An 18,008-nucleotide genomic window follows, 5' to 3' on the forward strand; every position below is an offset into this window, starting at 1 on the left:
AAATTTACATTCTTTCCACACAAAAGTGCTTGAGTTGTATGTTTATGTAAAATATCTTTTAAAGTCAGTGGGCCTGCACTCTGTAATCACCGGTATGGAAGGAAAGCGGCATCCTTTTAGGGGAACCATCCCAGAGGAGAGGGGAGCTGGGGGTTTCTTTTTTTGAACAGTTGGGTCTGCTTTGTACAACGGAACTGCATTGCCTTTGGTGTCTCAGACAAAAATAGAAACCTCATATTGTGATTGTTTTTTCTGAGTGACCACAATAGCCCTCACACCCATCTCTCCAACAAACTTTTATAAAGCAACAAAACACAAAGAAACGAGATCGGTCACAGCCGGCTGGACATGCAAAGATGTTTATGAACATTTAAAAAAAAACAATGTCAAATAAAAAAGGCTTCACAATGTTAACATACACAGCAATAAAAGCTGAAACCAATGAGTCACTATATGACTTACCTCAACAATATAACACTAACAGTTGTAATGGAGGACTTTAGTGCCACTTGAAGGGACATTCTTCCTCATTTGGATTCAAAAGAACTCCTCTCATGTGACATGCTGATTTATACTGTTACCAAGTCCTAATTAGCTTTTGATTTGCTCGTTTTTAGTCTTTGTTCAGATTTGCTTTCAGATTTCCAACTGTCTGAGAGTGTGAGTCATGCAGTTAAAATGATTTTTTTTAAAGCAGATTCAAACATTTAACAGTAACAAGTGGTCATGTGCTTTGTGTTGATGTGAAAGAGTAATGAGGATAGATAAGCACAGCAGAGACTTCTCGTTTCAAGTGGTGACACATTTCTGTGGATGTCTGGGTAAGGGCTAGTAATCAATTTAGTTCAGACCCTTAACCTGAACTACACAACTATTTTTCACTGCCTATTCTTCTTGTTCCACTGTCAAACAAAGCACAATGTAGTGAGATTGAGACAAGTCAAAACATTTTAAAAAGTTATTTTGAGCCTCAGACCCGACTAGATGAATGTAGAGCGTGGTTGTCAGGTGGTTAGCTAACGTTAGCATAAAGAATGCAAAAGACAAAGCTAGCCTGGCTGGTCTCGGTTTCAAAACTCCCTATTAAACATTTTATATTTCACATGTTTTATTCATTCAGAAAATATAATGAAAAAATGGCAAGTTGTGGTTTTACAAGTGGTTAAGTGCTGAAACTTCAGACCTATGTTATTGTGCCCAGTCGCTATACGCCAGGAAACACAGCAACACGTAAAACCTCGGAAACCACAATGCGTGATTCAACACACCAGCTAACGTGTTAATTACTGACCTTGGAATGTACTGGCTGGTATTTATTTATTAGAGTAGATTCATTATAGCTCTTTCCCCGTTTTTCCGGCCTTTATGCTAACACAAGCTAACGGCCTAGAGTAGTAGGCCTTACTGGTCTTTTGTTCTCCCTCTGGTAAAGACAGAAAACAAACACATTGTCAAATTATTCATTTAAGCGTAAATCAGATCAAGTAACACACAAATGGACCCTAACAAGCCCTAATATAAGGACAACACAGCTAAAAAAAAAAAGGTCAAGTGCAGGCTCAAACACTCTCCTCAAGAATCTGAGCCCAAGCCAAAGAGTTTTTTTGAACAGTTAGCACACTTGTTCTTTAAATCCAACTTTTTCCTGTACCAAGTCTGCCTCTCAGACGTCGAGACTATATTACAACCCAGAGACTGCTACTGTGGGATGCTCCATCACCACAGGAGCTGTAACTGAAGTCTTCCAATAGCTCTGCACAACAAACACTGAACTCTTACATTTTAAATAGTCTCTTGGGGGTATGGAAATGCATGACTATCCCACAAAACCAAACCATTGCACAGTCAGTTGTTGGTACAGGGAAGGTGACATCCCTGGCTCTGGTAAAGTGGACCACACTCAGGCCTATATACCACCTCAAATACTGGGCTAACAGACTGGGGATGGCCGAGTGTTCGTGCAGTGTGGTCCTCTGAGAACCGCTGCATGTTTCAGAAGTGAAAGCCCTCTTTGTCACTGAGTGAAGCATCGCTGTCTACGAGTTCCACCACCGAGATGGCACCAGGATCGGAAGATTTTTGGAAGAAGCTGGCTCTGCTGCTTTTGCTGAAAGACATCTGCTGTGTGGGGAATATCCGTGAGAGTGACTCATTAGCCCGAAGAAGTTCAGAAAGCGTCAAACAGCAAATCAACAGACAGGATGTGGAGCTGTTTTTCTTTGAAAATAAGCACCATGACTAATTTTTTGCCCTAACTGGGACAGTTAAACATCTCCATAGCTAAGTCCATTCCTTGTTCCTCTGTTCCTAAGTGCCCTTTTGATTTAAAGCTTAACAGACACTTGTTTAAAATGGATGATCACTTTGAGGGATCTGGGAAGACTCACTGGGCTGCAGTTTCCACTCTCTAAAATATACAGCAGAGGGATGTTTAATTTAGCTGTGAAGCACACAAGCAACCAGTGAGATAGAGAACATTTTGATTTATTTAAATGCACTTTTTTTAAACTGAAGGAAGGTAATCTATTCACTAATCACATCCCACAGATAACAAACAACAGAGCATTTCATCCACGAGAAGTGAGTTCCAGTTTCAGCTGCCAGGTAACAGATCTGTTAAATACATCTATTAGTGACCAGAAATTCAGATGGTTTTGATTGTTCATGCGGTTGGCATGGAAAGCTTGTTTATTCTAGACTCAAACCTTGAAACCCTTTATCTAATGGATCTCCTACAGACATATGACCTCAGAACACTGCAGAGTCAGCATTAGTCAGTGAAGGGGAGGACCCACTAATAGTCTGCATGACTGTTAACTGTATGATTCTGGATATAGGATTTCACTTATTGTGATAAATGGCTTGAGTCATGGAGGTCTGTTTAAGGCTTCAGGACCGCCTGGAGCGACAGTGCTAAAGGAGCGACTGCTTTGGCGGCTCAACTGTTTTTAAAAGAGTGAAAAACAATAAGGGCCCCTCAGCCTAAACGGGTTCAAGAGGGGCATGAGCCAAAAAGCCACAGAGCACAGCAACAGAAGGAACCACAAAAATGTTTTACATCCAGTCCAGTGAACAATAATACAAAACACTTACAGCAGTACAATCTGCTCCTATCTTTTAGCTCCTTACAATCATTTCTTCATGAAGTAAAATATTTGCAGCTTTTGTTTTATAGATGCTGAAATGATGCAATTAGGGGAAGATAGCAGAAATGTACAAAAATTAAAGAAAGACATTCAGGACTTGATTCTGAATTTTTATTGAGTCCAAACAAATTAAAGTCCAGCTTTAGCCAACCTAGGATCAGCTTTAAATGTGATTATTACAAATGTTCCACCCGTTCTGAATCTACTATTATTAATAGAACAGGAAATACGGTCTGATTACTTTATTTACTAGTTGACACCTTAGCAGCTATTTTTCAAGGACTTTTGAATTGGGCAGGAATTTCAGTGGTTAAAATTGGATAGGATAGTTCCCTCTAATTGAATGAAAGCTTTTTCCAATTTCATTAAAACTGTCATGGAGAATGCTGACATTTAAAAACGTGTATGGCAGTGTGCTTTGTTAGAAGGAGGTCACTGGAATTACATTCAATGTTCTCAATAGCCTTCATCCCAAGAGCATTCTTGGAATTGATAAGTCTTGCACGTGACCCTGCTATACTTCATATACTCATCGTCTCTTGTGAGCCCAAGTTTCAAGGAAAACAATTGGGATTCTTCCTTCAAAACTCATCCTGAGCTGCTTTCAATATTCAAGTCCTTTCTTCCTGGTTATGGAACTTTGTATTGCACTCTATTTAGGTTCTAATGTACCTTGACCTTGCTAAAGTTAAGTTTGATGATACTTTGAAAAAGTATGTCCAGTTTCTATGCTCTAGTCGAATTCCTCATTTTACTCAGTTCTACTGTCACACGATGTCAATGGACTGGACCTGGCAGGATTTAAACCGTACGATGATCCCATCTAGTGGTGGAATAGTCTTACTACCTATCCCTACCACTCAGTAAAGGAGAACAGGAGAAAATCAGTACTTTTTCAATGATTAAAAACACTTGCTGACATCCTTTTCAACTTCATTAAATAACTAATATATTATAATATTGTCAGGTAAAGTTAACAATAACGTTAATTATTTAGAACTTCTGGTTTGACAGAAACATGTCGTTGGTGCTTCAACTGAAAAACCTTGAGGGTTGTCTTGTGAATGCTGATTAATTCACATCTCATTTCAATAGGCAATAGTCAATCTTTTTTTTTGACGGTTCCAACCATTCATTCTCTGTTCCAGCATGAGGTTGCCATAAAGCTTGTATGCCATTATATCAGAGTAACTTGCTAAACAATATACTTTAAATACAATATTGGTGATTGTCTTAAATACAAATAGAGGGATATTCTTTGATATGATACAAATGTTTTACCCTGCAAAGCATTTTCTCATACAAGGACGCGCTAAATATTGTAGACTACTTTTTGCCAAGATCAACCAGTAACCTTGCCCCATCTACTTTGGCATTGTAAATAAACAAAATGGAAATATTGTTCAAAATGTATCATTCATTATTCTTTACCATTACAGAATATTAGAGGGAAATAATACATCTTGAATATATTGATTATTCTATCAAATTTGTATCCAAGCTTATTTATGTATATTTTATTTGGTGATTTTAACAAATGCAATTTGGTAAATAAATACATTTGTTTTGTCCAATAAAAAAGGACCTAATTCAATAAAGTTTTGAGATAAAAGAAAGGGAAGCCACTGTCGCCGCTTGATGACGTCAATGTAGGCCTGTTTATGGACGCCATGGCAGCTCATGCTAGCGAGCTCGAGATTGCAAAGAAAAATTTAACTGATGCAATTGGCGATAATGTCAAGCAGTGAGTAAACCGTTATATCTGCGTGTTTTCCTGTATTTGGTGTTTTTTTTGTATCTTTTCCATCTTGCTTTGTGGTTGAAATCTGAAGTAATTAGCCATTAACGCTAGCTAAAAGCTATGTGGAAACTAGCACTTGCTAGTGTTTGCAGCCTTTCTGCTCAGCAACAGTTGAGCCACTAGTATTATTATACAGTATTCGACAATACTAATGTGATATATGACGGTATCAATAACTGTGCACGTATCGAATTTAATGTAGGCAAACCGTATTTTAACATTGTTGTGGGTTTGTATGAATACTGCTTGTGTATTGAATTGAATTAGCATCAATTGAAGTTTGTAGATTTCTCCCAAATCCACCACAAGTGGGCATTACACAATGCCTCTTTTGCATATTTAAACTAAACATTTCATAAATCATGTACTACAAAAAAATCCTCAATATGATGAACTGGGGAAGTGTCATGGTTTAATTTATTCGATATATATTTTTCACCTGTGGTGCCTTGGAGAATGTATGGTATTTTACAATACATCTGTTGAAAGGCTGTTGTATTAGATTTCTCCTCTTCTGAGCCAGAAACCTTCACTTTTGTAGTATTTGACTACACCAAACAGTCTAGATTTGATTCTGATCTATATATACTGATTTATCTGTGTATTTATATAATAGCCTATTAAAATGTATTTGTTTGTTTTCTTTTAATGGCGGTATTTTTTTGAGATGTATAAATATGTACAATAGTATATAAAATACTGTTGACTATATCATCAACATTTTCATTTAATTTAACATTTATCCAATGTTTAGATTTATATTCTGAAAATCTATGCAAATGATCACATATTTAATAAGATCTCAAACAGATATTTAAACATGTAATAATAAAAAACAATTGATATTGTGTTGGTAATTAAATGAGTTTTTTTAATAGTGAAGTATTATTTATTTACCCTGTTTAACATTTTGTTATTAATGAGAAGGAATACTGTTAATAAAACTTACCTCTTAGAGCAGGAGTGTCCAAACTACGACCCGGGGGCCAAATGCGGCCCGCAGGCCATTCTGAATCGTCCCCCAGCAAATTCTAAAAGTATAATGGAATATGACCAGAAATTAAACTTTTGCTTGTCTTACATTGTACTTCTCATATATTACACAGTATGTGTTAATGAGCCCAATTTTCAAATAAATTCAGTCGTTTAAAATTTTAAAACATTTTCTAACAAATCTTAGTTGATAAAAAGAAACCCCAATATCTTATTTCTATAACCAGCTTAAAATGTAACCTTCATATTTACTCTTATTATCAGCAATCTGAGGCTTCTGTTTTAAGGAATGAGCTGCCAACAAAATAAATGTAACCCTAAAGAGAGATGAGATGTTTTTTCCTTAAAGCATTTTCAAGTATTGCGTATTACTCACCTACTTTTGATTTGTTTTGCTAACGTATAACTTAACTTATGAGGCAATATTCACCTCTGTAAGTGGCCCAGCTCTCCGTGTATTTTTCTGTATGTGGAACCTCGGTGAAAAAAGTTTGGACAGCTCTCTCTTACAGTAATATGTTTTTATTGATGTTGTGTTTTTGTTGCTTCTCCTCGCAGTTACTGGGCAAACCTGAAGCTATGGTTCAAACAAAAGATCAGCAAGGAGGAGTTTGACATTGAGGCACGCCGTCTGCTGGCTCAGGAGAATGGTTAGTAAGCACAAAAAATATTTATGGCCTGTATTTTTAATATTAAAAACGTGATGCTATCTGGGTTGCTTATTTGGTATTTTCCTCCTCCTCTGCAGTTCATATTCACAACGATTTCCTCCTGGCCATCCTCACACGCTGTCAGATCATCGTCTCCACACCAGGTATGTTTGTTTTTTAAATATTTTTTAAATCCGATCTTGCATTTTATTAAAGATCAGTACAAACACTCACTTAGCCCGACCCCCGCCCCCCCCAAGATTAAAATTAAAAATTGCATTGTAAAAATAAATAGAGAAATGAAATGAAGTGTATAGAAATGTTTTAAAAAGATGGTAATCATTGGAGCACAGTAACAGTAGTAGCAATTGTAATTTATATATGAATACAATTTCACAAGTGTTTTACAGTATCTATTCACTGTACTACATGGACACAAGAATGAAGGAGTTGGTCTAAGGATAGATATGAGACAGAAATACACACATTAATACAGTAAATGACCAACCAGACTTAAGATAAAATAAAATAAAACGATAATACAATTTAAAATAACCACACAAACGGGTCTATGGCAGCAAGGCTGGGTATTGCTTAAGTATGTTTTTTAAAAAAAAATTTAAACTCTTTGAAACTGCAAGAGTTCTGCTTTTTATTATATTCCAAAGCTCTTCTTTTTTTAACTTGCAGTAACATAACCTGTTGTACATGAACTAGCCATGTGTCTACACTTTGAGATGATGAAAAAGTGGATAAGGGAATCTCAAAGTGTGAAATGGGCCTTGATGAAAGACCCACCGCAAATAAACACATTGTTGCTTGTTACATTTTTTCAAGCCAGTTAGGGGTGTCTAAATGTGTCTAAAGGGAAATATTGTTTTAAATCATTTCCCAATTTGGGATAAATATCTATCTAAATGTAATCTGCATCATTCTCTTTTTTTCCTGTGTTCCTTTTAATGTCCACTAGAGGGTGCAGGGCCATTACAGTGGCAAGGTGGCTCTGTTTCAAAGCCTGGGAAACCAAAAGGAAAGAAGAAATGTTCCTCCAGACAGAAATTTGATGTAAGTACTTATTCTCAGATATTGATGTTTAACTGCAACTCTGCCAAATTAATTTCAAGTATCTGCTTAAATAATGTTTCTTTAAAGTGGCCTCCAACACTCAGTAGATTCTTTCCGACTGAATCATTTAGATTTTGGATGTCTTGTTTGCGCCCTCAGCATCGTTTCCAGCCACAGAACCCCCTCAGCGCCGCCCAGCCTTTCAGCCCCCGCGAGTTGGGAGGTGACGAGGAGGAGCTGCGCCTCAGTGCCCACACTCTGCTGCTGCCCACACGGGGCCAGCTGGAGGCCCGCATGATGGTGACGGCCTTCGAGCTCGGTCTGGACAACATCACAGAAGATGCCGTCAGCAGCATGACCCACGCTGTCGAGGTGTGTAGCAACCGTCTGCTCGTGTGAAAGGTGCAATGTGTAAGGCATATGTGTCAAACTCAAGGCCTGCGGGCCAAATCTGGCCCGTAAACTAATTTTATGTGGCCTGCGAGAGTTTTCAAAGATAATGTTTATACGGCTACATGCCGCTTTACAGAAGCTTGTTGCTCGTAAACTATATGTCCCACAATTCATCTCGTTTTGTGACATGAGCACTGACGCATCTTCAGTCAGTGTCGAGTGAGGCAGTGAGTGACAGAGCTTAGTTACAGCGGCACAGCGACACCAAACACGAAGCAAAGTTTGCCTCTGCAACCAAGACAAGAAACTCCAGAACCAGAACCGACAGACGGCTGCTTCCTCACAGAATGACCCCCTCTGTTAGTCAGTCCGGTGTCGCTACGGCTCTTTCAGAGACACACATTTAAATAAACTTGCATTACGGTTATTTCCACTTTTGTGATTTGAGAAAGCGATGAGGTCTTGACTTGCAGCTTAGGAAGCTTTCTCGATATTCAGACGATGAATACTTGTAAATACGTGTGTAAAGTTTGTGAAGGCAGGAGGAAAACTCCCGAGATCACCGTCTCCTCTCTGTTCCTCTTCACCGCCCCTCCCCATCCCTGAAAACAGGGACAGGTGATACACACCAGGGTCCGGAACAGGGGGTTTTCAAAGTCTTGGCTTTCAGACTATTTAAATATTGCAAAATTCTAATTCTAAATACTTAAATAGGGATTGATCTAAAAAAATAATAAGGCTAACTTAATCTCATGAATTCATGGGATTTATTTAAGAGACAGAGAAGTGTGCACCCACATACAGTATCTCTGTGTCTACGTGCACCATATGTCAGTGCACAACTATGTGTTAATGCTTCCAAACTCATTTTTTCAATAAATTGTGCAATTGTTGTAATGGTTGCATATTTTCCCTTGCGATTATTTGCTCTAGACTTCTGCTGTCAGATGTAGTCATTACCAAAACCAATAATTATCCCATGCAGAGGCAATAATGTAATATGATACATTATTTTATATATATTATATACAGTATGTATATATATATATTGTCTTAAAGGTAAAACCGTCTTTGAGTGCAACCATAATGCTAATGTGGCCCGCGATGAATTTGAGTTTGACACCCCTGGTGTAAGGTAAAACTAGAAGCAGTGTGGTTGAATTCAGTCAGAGAAAACCCCAGCATCAGGGTTCTGATCCCAGGAGGCTGATCTCCACACTGGATCAGCAATGTGTGGCAGAGAAACATCATAGTCACTGAATTAATTACCAAAAGTAGTAATAGAGTGCTATAGGAATAAGTCCTAAAACCTGGAAAGTTGTTGGTATTCATTAATTCCAGTTACCTCGTCTCAAACTCAATGTTTTTTTGAAACAAGGTATGTAGTAAATACAAGCTTAAGATCATCTTCACATTTTGATGTACGACATAAAATGCATCAGTAAATCCCTCACTTGTGAATCTAGAAGATTCTATGTCTCATAAAAACTGCGGTTGCTAACAAGTGGCTAAATGACAATACTAAACGTCATTACTCTGAACATAAGCTGACTTTAGCTGCTTTTTAGCTATAGCGATTGCAGATCCTTATTTTCTGCAAAACTATGAAATCCAATCGAAAAGTCCCTTCGCTTTTTGTCGTGGGAGCCTTTGCAATGCTAACCTTTGGGTCGGCCTAAAACAATGCGTCAAAAATCTGAGAAGCAAGTTTCCATATTTCCCTTTAACATCAGAGTTGATGCCTCAAACAAAGTTGTACTCTACAGCGTAATGTATTGTGTGTTAGCTGGATTGAACAGGTTCTTGTCACAACTCCCTATATCATCTTTCGTGAAATTCATAAAAATGTCAACGATCTGTAAGCAAACGTCTTTAATTGTTAACAAACTTATGGAACTTTGTTGTTATTGGCAATCTGTAATAAACGTCCTTGCAGATGCTTAAAGTAAATGGAGACATATATTTATTGACACCTCTGTTATCCCTGGAGATTTAGCAAAGCTTGACCTACTGCTCTGCTTTATTTCAGCACCACTTGAAAGACGTCCTGACTGCTGTCATCACCCGGAGGAAGGCGTACAGACTACGAGACGGTCGCTTCCCCTACGCCTTCGGCAGTGATGTCACGCCACAGCCATATTTAAAGAACAGCCTCGCTGCTTACCAGAACGTCACTGAATGGTATGGCCCACTGTGTTCGCTCTCAGTAGCTGATAAACAATGTGCAGATTAAATATAAGATTTAGAAATAATACTGCTCACATTTTCAGTCCATATTGATTGATTTATTTTTCTCCAGTCCCCCTCCAAGTGCTTCCCTCGCTGCTGGCCCACCCCCTCAAGTGTCACCCGATGATGCCGAGCAACAAGCTGTTCACTTATTGGCTTGTTCTGCTGACAATCTCCCAGCGCCCCTCCCTCCAATAAACATGTTTGATCTCCTGGAGGCTTTACAGGTAAGAGACACGGGAGGTCAGGTTACCAGATATGTAGTTGTCAATAGCGATACAGTGACATTTCCTTTAGATTTACAATACCAATATGTGTGGTTCTACTTAGAAAGTTAAACCATCTCATAATCCCGCCCTTGCAGTGAAAAAAATGTCTGTATTCTCAATTTAAAAACTACATTTTACAGGAGGACATTTCAAATGTTCTTTATATTGTTAGGGTTTATCTTTTCCCAGCTTGAACGCATCATAATTTCACTTCATGGATCCTCCAACCTGGATTTGTTGGATCACACTGTAGCATTATGAGCATTGCTGCGTTTCCATTTGCGGCAATCAACTTGTCAGGGAAGATTTCAATGCCCGGGAGAATATTGTCTGTGTTTTATTACAAAGCTTATAAACAATTGATAGGAAGGCTTTATAAAAGAATGACCTCATCAAGCAGTGTATATTTATATTTTATTGAAAAGGTTTTTTTTTTCAAAATAAAACAAGTCCCGTCAATAGACATGTGCATATCCCCACAAATAAAATCAATAATTTCTCCATTTGGATGGGCATCACAAGCCACCTCGTCCAGCTTGGCCCACTCCGGGTTTAACTACAACAATTGTGAGGACTTTGCAGGCTGTTGAGAAATTCAAGTCTCCAACTTCACATTGTGCTGAGACGGAATTATTTTCAGCCGACATTTTGACAGGAGAGAATTAAATTTGTCAGATTTTAATTTTTCCGTCAGAATCAATTAAATACCGGGTAACGCCAGCACTGTCCAGGATGCTGTTTGTCTCCAGGCCTGACAATACCTGTGGAAGCAGTACTGAGGTGTCAAATCTTCTTATGACAGTCCTATAAGGGACATATGCTCATGTATGTTACTGGTCCTAGCATCTTCAACAGATTAAGCACTTAGTATTGAAACAACCAAAAGGAAACTTCTCGTATGGATCTTTGAATTCAAATGAGCAAATATTTCAACCTATGGGCGTTGTCTCTTCCACAAGCATGGCTATAGCTCCATTATATTCTATCCTTATTTCTATGTCTGACTTGGAAATCACTCGGTCATTGCTTATTTTAAAAACTATTTAAATGATCTTGTATTATTTATCATAATGTTAATATTATCAACCCCATACTTCAAATATTTGTTATCAAGCTAGACCTTCATGTCAGGTTATTATCCTCCATGTGTGAATGATGTCAGAGGAAGGCGGGACTACCGGTGATTGATTCAGTGCAGGCCTGGCTCATCTCGAACAGCCTTCAGATTGTAGAGGAGGGGGTGGAAAGGAAGGGTTGGTTGAGGACAGAACAGCCAATGCTAAATGTAATTGCAATAGCCTGGACTCAACCAGTAGAGGGCAGTTGCTTTACATATTTATGTTGAAATTCTAATACTTTGCATAAAAATGTCAAGATAAGTACAGTAAATACCGATATACATCATATGCGTGTGCTTTGTGGTTGTGATATATGATGAAATGTTTTCATTGGTCATAAGGGTGGCCTGCGCCTACACTGCTTCAATTTCTGATTTTGTTCACATTCGTTATGCTGGCATGCCCATGAAACCATCAGAGGTGTGTATGCTTTAACGTCCTCCTGAAACACTTTTCTGATGTAGGTTCACCACGGGGTGATGCCATCCCACACCATGTACGCCCTGAACATGGAGCGCATCCTGTCCCGGCTCTGGCACCCGAGCCACGAAGAACTAGAGCAGGACCACGTCCACCGGCAGCGCCTCGCCGCCAAAGAGGGCCTGCTCGTCTGCTGAGAGCCACCGACAGGACTGTATGTGAACTGTGGGTAACATCAGGAACCAAATGCATTGAATCCCCTTCATGGAAATGGATGGGAAACATTGTGTCCTTTTTTTTTTTTACAATAGCTGGAAAATATCATCCCTGTTGCACAAAGGGATGAAGCGTGATTCAAGCAAGATGAAACAAAACCCGTTGGACAGTGGGTCTGGCAAATAATTTTTTCTTTGTTCTTACAGCCATTTTGGCAGTCAACCAACCATCATTTGAAACTGGTGTATAGGGAGAAACTGATTATGTGGAAAATGTAGGATTTTCCATCAGCTACAAGCCGTGTAAATGATTGGGAGCTTCACAACGTAGGCCTGTCACGATAAATACTTTGTTGGATGATATGTGTTCCCCCCAAAACAGATAACTGAATAATCCATGCCACTGGTATAATAATAATAATACATTATTATAACGTAGTGCTTAGGGCAAACACATTTTTGAGTATATTCAGGCATTAGAAGGTGTAGAAATAATAAAATATTGTGAATAAATAAAATAATATTAAATAAAAACACAAATAAGTTAAAGACTTATTTGGCAAAAATGAGCCATGCAAACTAAACATTCGTGTATATAATACTGGCAATAGCAAAGCAAAAATGATCGAGGTAATGTCAAAATATCCTACTATAAGCCCATACTGTAAATATTATTGAGGTCTCAAACATATATTGTGTGTCTGATATGTCGACAATAACAACATTATCATGACAGGCCTGCTGTTACCGTTAAAATATGTCCTTTCAAACACAAAACACTCATTTTGTACATCAGGTAAAAACATAAATGTATATAACACCCTGTTCATTACACACAGCTGTTTTCACTTGATTTGACTGATTAGGCCTCATCTCAGGTTAAAGTTGGAGACAGCGCTTCAACGAGAGTAACGGGAGGTCCCTTTACTCCATGCACCAATTGGAACGATGCAAATTTCAATTGTTCCGCCTTAACAGGAATGTCAATCAAGCGCTGTCAGCACAGGATTATTGGAGCGGTCTAATCAAGCCATAAGTGAAAACACCTGTGTAGGTTCATTGTGGGTGTGTGGGGCTCTGAAAGGGGAACACCTCCTAGATTCAAAATTCCAATATATATTGTTTTTTTCTAAAGCAAAGGAAAGTTGTATTAATATTTATGAGCTTTCTCAAAGCCAGAAACGAGAGGAAAATCTCAAGCCTGGTGATATCATCAGGTGTATGATGTCATCAAGGGTAAAGTCTTTGTGCGCCATAGGAAATGTATAGTTTTCTGACCCACTCTTTTATGAAATTTTCGATTGTATTGTTCTCGGTTGTGAAACAAATGTCCCCTGGGTGCTCCAAATGTGTCGTCTATGACATTTTTTCACAATTCATTTTCTATGGAGCATGTTTACTAATATTTGAAGACTCTTAAATCAGAAGCATAACGGGTATGAATTTTGTTAACTGGTGTAGTTTCCCTTTTGAAATGCCTGCTTAGTCATAACACACGCCCCTCATGAACATACCTTTTTAAAATGTCTTCAAAGTATTCCTAAAGCATTTACTGGTGTCTGGTTTAAAGGTCAACGTGCACCCCTCAGCGCTGGTGGTCCACAATGTGTATGCAGATTAAGCTATTTTTTCCAGCCATTTTTCATTGCCATGTTTGTGTGCAGCATCTAGTTCAGGTTGTATATACATTTGTACCTTTTTTTTTCTACTAAAACCTTATTTTGTAATTTAACTACAGTTCAGAAAACAAATAAAACGCACTTTTGTACAAGTAGTTTATACATTGTGAATATTCCTTGCATTAAAAGCTTTCTAGTGTTCCTCAACATACTACTAGAGGTGGTAAACAATCGTGCTTATGCTTCATAGGCTTGTCGGCCGCTGTAGTGGTAGGACGGTGAGTCACCCGTCCCAGTGCGCATTGTGAAGTCCTCTTGCCATATATGGCCTCCTGCTGCTCGCTTCCGACACCTCGCCGTCCAATCAGCGGCCGGGTAGCTTCACCAGCCATTACACAGTACACGGGTGACTCAATATCCCGTCCGCCCCAGTTTCTTCAATAACAAACACGTCTTGTAAATGGATTAAGACACAATTCAACTGTAAATTATTCAGATAACACACATCACGCGTGTCCAACATTTTATTTTGTCCTATTTACAGTTCCAAAGTGCTCAATAAACAGCGTACAAATATTATTACAAAGTGTTATTTCGGGTCTAACATTAGTTACACCTATATCACAAAGTTGTATGAACATAAGGGTTAAGAAAGTAAGGCAGTATTTCAGTAAACGCTACACACACCTATAAGAGTCCTTGTGAAAAGGTGTGGGACATTTTGTTTTGTTAGTGTTACTCTGTACATAATGTAAAGTCGCTGGTGGGATGCTCAGTGCTTGACTCGATGCATATACGGCTACTTGATAGGCGACGCTTCGTTCGCATTGTCCATCTGCAGTTTGAACGTAAACAGCCTCTGGGTGTCTGTGCATGGGACTTAAAACATTTAAAATGAGCTTAACGTATTGCCACGTTACCTTGGCTTGACTGAATACAAATATCATGTAGTTTTGAGTGAACAAAAATGACAGAAATATCTAACAAGTCACATCAGAGTATTTAAAGCTCTGTCCATTTTGCTCTGTAGTAATTCATGATCGCACTGACCATTCACAAATATTGTCAGTCTGTATAGTCTGCAGAAACTTAGTGGATTCAGCCTGAGTGGAGAATGTGGTGGAGAAATGAGCTGAGGCTGAGCAAGCCACTTTAAGCTACATTTGGTCCCCAAGAAATGTCTCTTGGTTCTTTTTCCCTTGGCAGTCTAGTACGCTTGGAGCTGCTGCGTCAGAATAAGCTGGCAGCCGCTGTTGACGTGGTCCATGACCTTTTGCTTGAGCAGAGCCAGCTCGTCCCGGAGCACGTTAGCAGAGGAAACCAACTCCGTGTTTTGGTTCTTTAGGTTTTTGACCCTGTCCTCCAGCCGGGAGATCCTCTCCAGCTTCCTTTTCCGGCACTTGGACGCGGCCACCCTGTTCCTCATGCGCTTCCTCTCCGCTTTGATGCGCTCCTGGTTCTCCATGTTGATGGGGGAGAGCGGCGGGGTGTCGCCCGACATCTCGGGCACGATCTGCGGCTCCTCTTTGAGTGCGGAGAGCCGCGAGTGCTGCGCTGCAGCCAGGTGGTGGTCCATGTGGTTGTGGGACGGCTGTTGGGCAGACGGGTAACTTATAGGGGGGTGCCTCTCGCTGGAAGCAGGTGCAGACGCAGTGCCCACAGCCCGGCCAAAAGCCCCCAAGTTTGTGTACTCTGGTGGGTCGGTGCGCACCGTGCAGCTGTAGGGAACCCCGCCGCTCTCGGACGCAGCAGAGCCGGACACCATGCTGTTGTTAGCGCCGGTCTGCGCGTCAGGGTGTCCGGCGGGGGGCTGCTGGTGGTAGTGGAGCTCGGCCAGTGCTCTCACAAACCCCTCCGCGAACCCCTCCTGCTCGTCGGTGATGTTCTTGGGACAGACAAACTGAGTCGGGGTGGGAGTAGTGAGCCCGGTGCATGACTGGATAATCAGTCGCTCCAGTTCAGGCGAGGCCAGTTTTAGCAAGCCCACGTCCGGGGACGTCAGGATGTCCAGGGCCTTTGCGCTCAGCTGGGGCTTGAAGTTTTTCGGGTCGTTCAGGTTTAGCGTCATGGTCTGTTTCAGGGTTTTGGGATTGAAGCCATACACCGTGGGCCCGTCATGCTGGGAGCTGGAGGCATTTACGGCTTCGTCGTAGAACGTCGCTTCCATTTTCCTTGACATAAAGTTTCTTATTGTAAACAAGTGAAGGGAGGGCTATTCTCCTTTTTTAATAACAGTCGATTGTTTACATGTGTCCTGTGATTCCCTATCTCTCGACTGTCTTGTGATAGAGTCCGCCTATTGTTGAAGTTCAACTCACTTTGACAACTTCGTGTCCTGAGAAAACTTTCCTCTCGTGAGCCGCGCGCTCAACAACAAAAAGGGTTGTTCCCCCGCTCGCGAGCCTTCCGTGTTTTCACACCTGAAAATATCCGCTTTGATTATTTTTCCTTCCCAAAAAGCACACACGGTCCTGAATACGGATAATACTTTCTATCACTTCCAACGTGGAGACGAACTTTATCCACCTCTAAGCTGCAGCTCTACTGAAAATAACAATGATGTCATTTCTACGGCCTCTGATTGGCTAAAGACGGTAAAGTAGGTGGGGTAAGTCTAATGACATGCAGGTTGCTCTGACAACTAGCCATATCCCCGCCCCCCGCGGTGGCTTCTGGGATTAGGTAATGCAGTCGGTGGAGCAATGTACTCTGGGATTACGTAGTGCTTTTGAATATTTAGTTACCCGCTCAATTATTAGTTACCCGGCATCGTGAAGTGACGGCTTTACCTTGAATAACACACAACAGCAAATCAATATTCCTATATCATATGTTTCTGATGAGAAACGTCACGTTCTACAAATCAGTAGATAAGAAAAAGGGATTTCTTCATTATCCAAGTGCATTATATAGCTACATCTAGTTATGAATAAAAAATGAGTGCTTTTAACTGTTAAAGTAGTGCGGGGTTAGGGATGGAAGAAAGAAAAATAAGGTCACACCTGCAACAAGAGCTGTTTTGTTGTTTTAACAACCTATGAATGAAAAATAAATCCTTACTTTAGTCTTGCATGAGGATGTGTATTAAGAAAGCACAATTCACTTTATTTGCCCAATTTTACATGTATAAAACATATGACTATGTTCTCATCACCTCTCAATACACTTACAAAACGCACAGTAAACAAAAATATAGATAAAATCAACCAACATACACTCCATAGCCTATGTAAGCTGAACTGCTCCTGTAAACTACAGTTGAATATCAGATTGTGATATGATTTACCACTGCAAGGAGTTTGATTGATATTTATTCACAGGGCTAAATAATTAGCCAAATTCATTCAATATTTATTTAGAATTTGGGGAAGAATTTAGGGAATGTCATATTCTAATATGGACAGATAATAACAATTAACCAGAACAACACTTTGAAAATAGAACACCCATTTAAAAGCTCAAAAGCATAGTAGTTTATGATCGTGGTTTTAAAATGACCTACATACAATCATGTTAAGATTTAATGGTGTTGTAAAGAGGTGGAGCACAAAAATTCAAAGCAATTTTTTTCATATAAAAGAATTGTTCTAGAGGTAAGGCCGATATAATACTAAAAACTATGACTTGAAGTCACTTTAAGGAGTCAGTGCTTTAATTAAAGTAGAAAAACAAATAAAAAATATTGCAATACTTGAGCTAGTGAGTATAACATGATTTATACTTTGTCATGATTATTGTAACAAAGAGTTATGTACATTTATGATTACGTTTTAATATAATCATAAAGTGTCAAAGCTGATTTTAACACATTTTAAATATGTTTAATATCCATTAAGGAAATTGGCTTTCGAGAAAAGGTATTTAACCAGCAAGCAAGGTAATGTCCTGAATCTTAACCTGATCACATCTGACTGTAATATGGGAAAACATCGGAATTAAGTCAACACATTAAAGTAAAGTAAATGAATAAATGATTTTTTAAAATATCATGATATTAGCTTTAAATCTAATATCCATTTGATATTTGCTAGTACACTTTTTACTGAAGGTCTGTACAGCTGCAGTCCAGTCTGTCTGGCCTCCCCCATTG

The 18,008-nt window shown here is 39.4% G+C and overlaps 2 protein-coding genes across 2 annotated transcripts; one reads left to right on the forward strand and one right to left on the reverse strand.

The window, feature by feature from the left end:
• The first annotated feature begins 4,794 nt into the window (after nucleotides 1-4,794).
• tada1 (transcriptional adaptor 1) lies at nucleotides 4,795-13,581 on the forward strand. The gene is made up of 8 exons (XM_063885937.1): nucleotides 4,795-4,890; nucleotides 6,499-6,590; nucleotides 6,689-6,754; nucleotides 7,561-7,655; nucleotides 7,815-8,027; nucleotides 10,078-10,229; nucleotides 10,348-10,504; nucleotides 12,129-13,581. Exons 1-8 carry the CDS (start codon nucleotides 4,808-4,810, stop codon nucleotides 12,279-12,281), a joined length of 1,011 nt encoding a protein of 336 aa, XP_063742007.1. The 5' UTR covers nucleotides 4,795-4,807; the 3' UTR covers nucleotides 12,282-13,581.
• Nucleotides 13,582-14,404: 823 nt separating this feature from the next.
• On the reverse strand, nucleotides 14,405-16,461 carry LOC134866042 (transcription factor Jun-like). Its single transcript, XM_063885938.1, has one exon. It carries the CDS (start codon nucleotides 16,095-16,097, stop codon nucleotides 15,126-15,128), a length of 972 nt encoding a protein of 323 aa, XP_063742008.1. The 5' UTR covers nucleotides 16,098-16,461; the 3' UTR covers nucleotides 14,405-15,125.
• Nucleotides 16,462-18,008: the final 1,547 nt, after the last annotated feature.

The sequence above is a fragment of the Eleginops maclovinus genome, chromosome 6, assembly GCF_036324505.1.
Source record: "Eleginops maclovinus isolate JMC-PN-2008 ecotype Puerto Natales chromosome 6, JC_Emac_rtc_rv5, whole genome shotgun sequence".
Taxonomy (NCBI): domain Eukaryota; kingdom Metazoa; phylum Chordata; class Actinopteri; order Perciformes; family Eleginopidae; genus Eleginops; species Eleginops maclovinus.

Coding starts and splice junctions, on each gene's coding strand:
- tada1 (XM_063885937.1), top strand. CDS start 4,808: ATGGACGCCATGGCAGCTCATGCTAGCGAGCTCGAGATTGCAAAGAAA. Junction 6,591..6,688: donor TCTGCTGGCTCAGGAGAATG/GTTAGTAAGCAC, acceptor CCTCCTCTGCAG/TTCATATTCACAACGATTTC. Junction 10,230..10,347: donor TACCAGAACGTCACTGAATG/GTATGGCCCACT, acceptor ATTTTTCTCCAG/TCCCCCTCCAAGTGCTTCCC.
- LOC134866042 (XM_063885938.1), bottom strand. CDS start 16,097: ATGTCAAGGAAAATGGAAGCGACGTTCTACGACGAAGCCGTAAATGCC.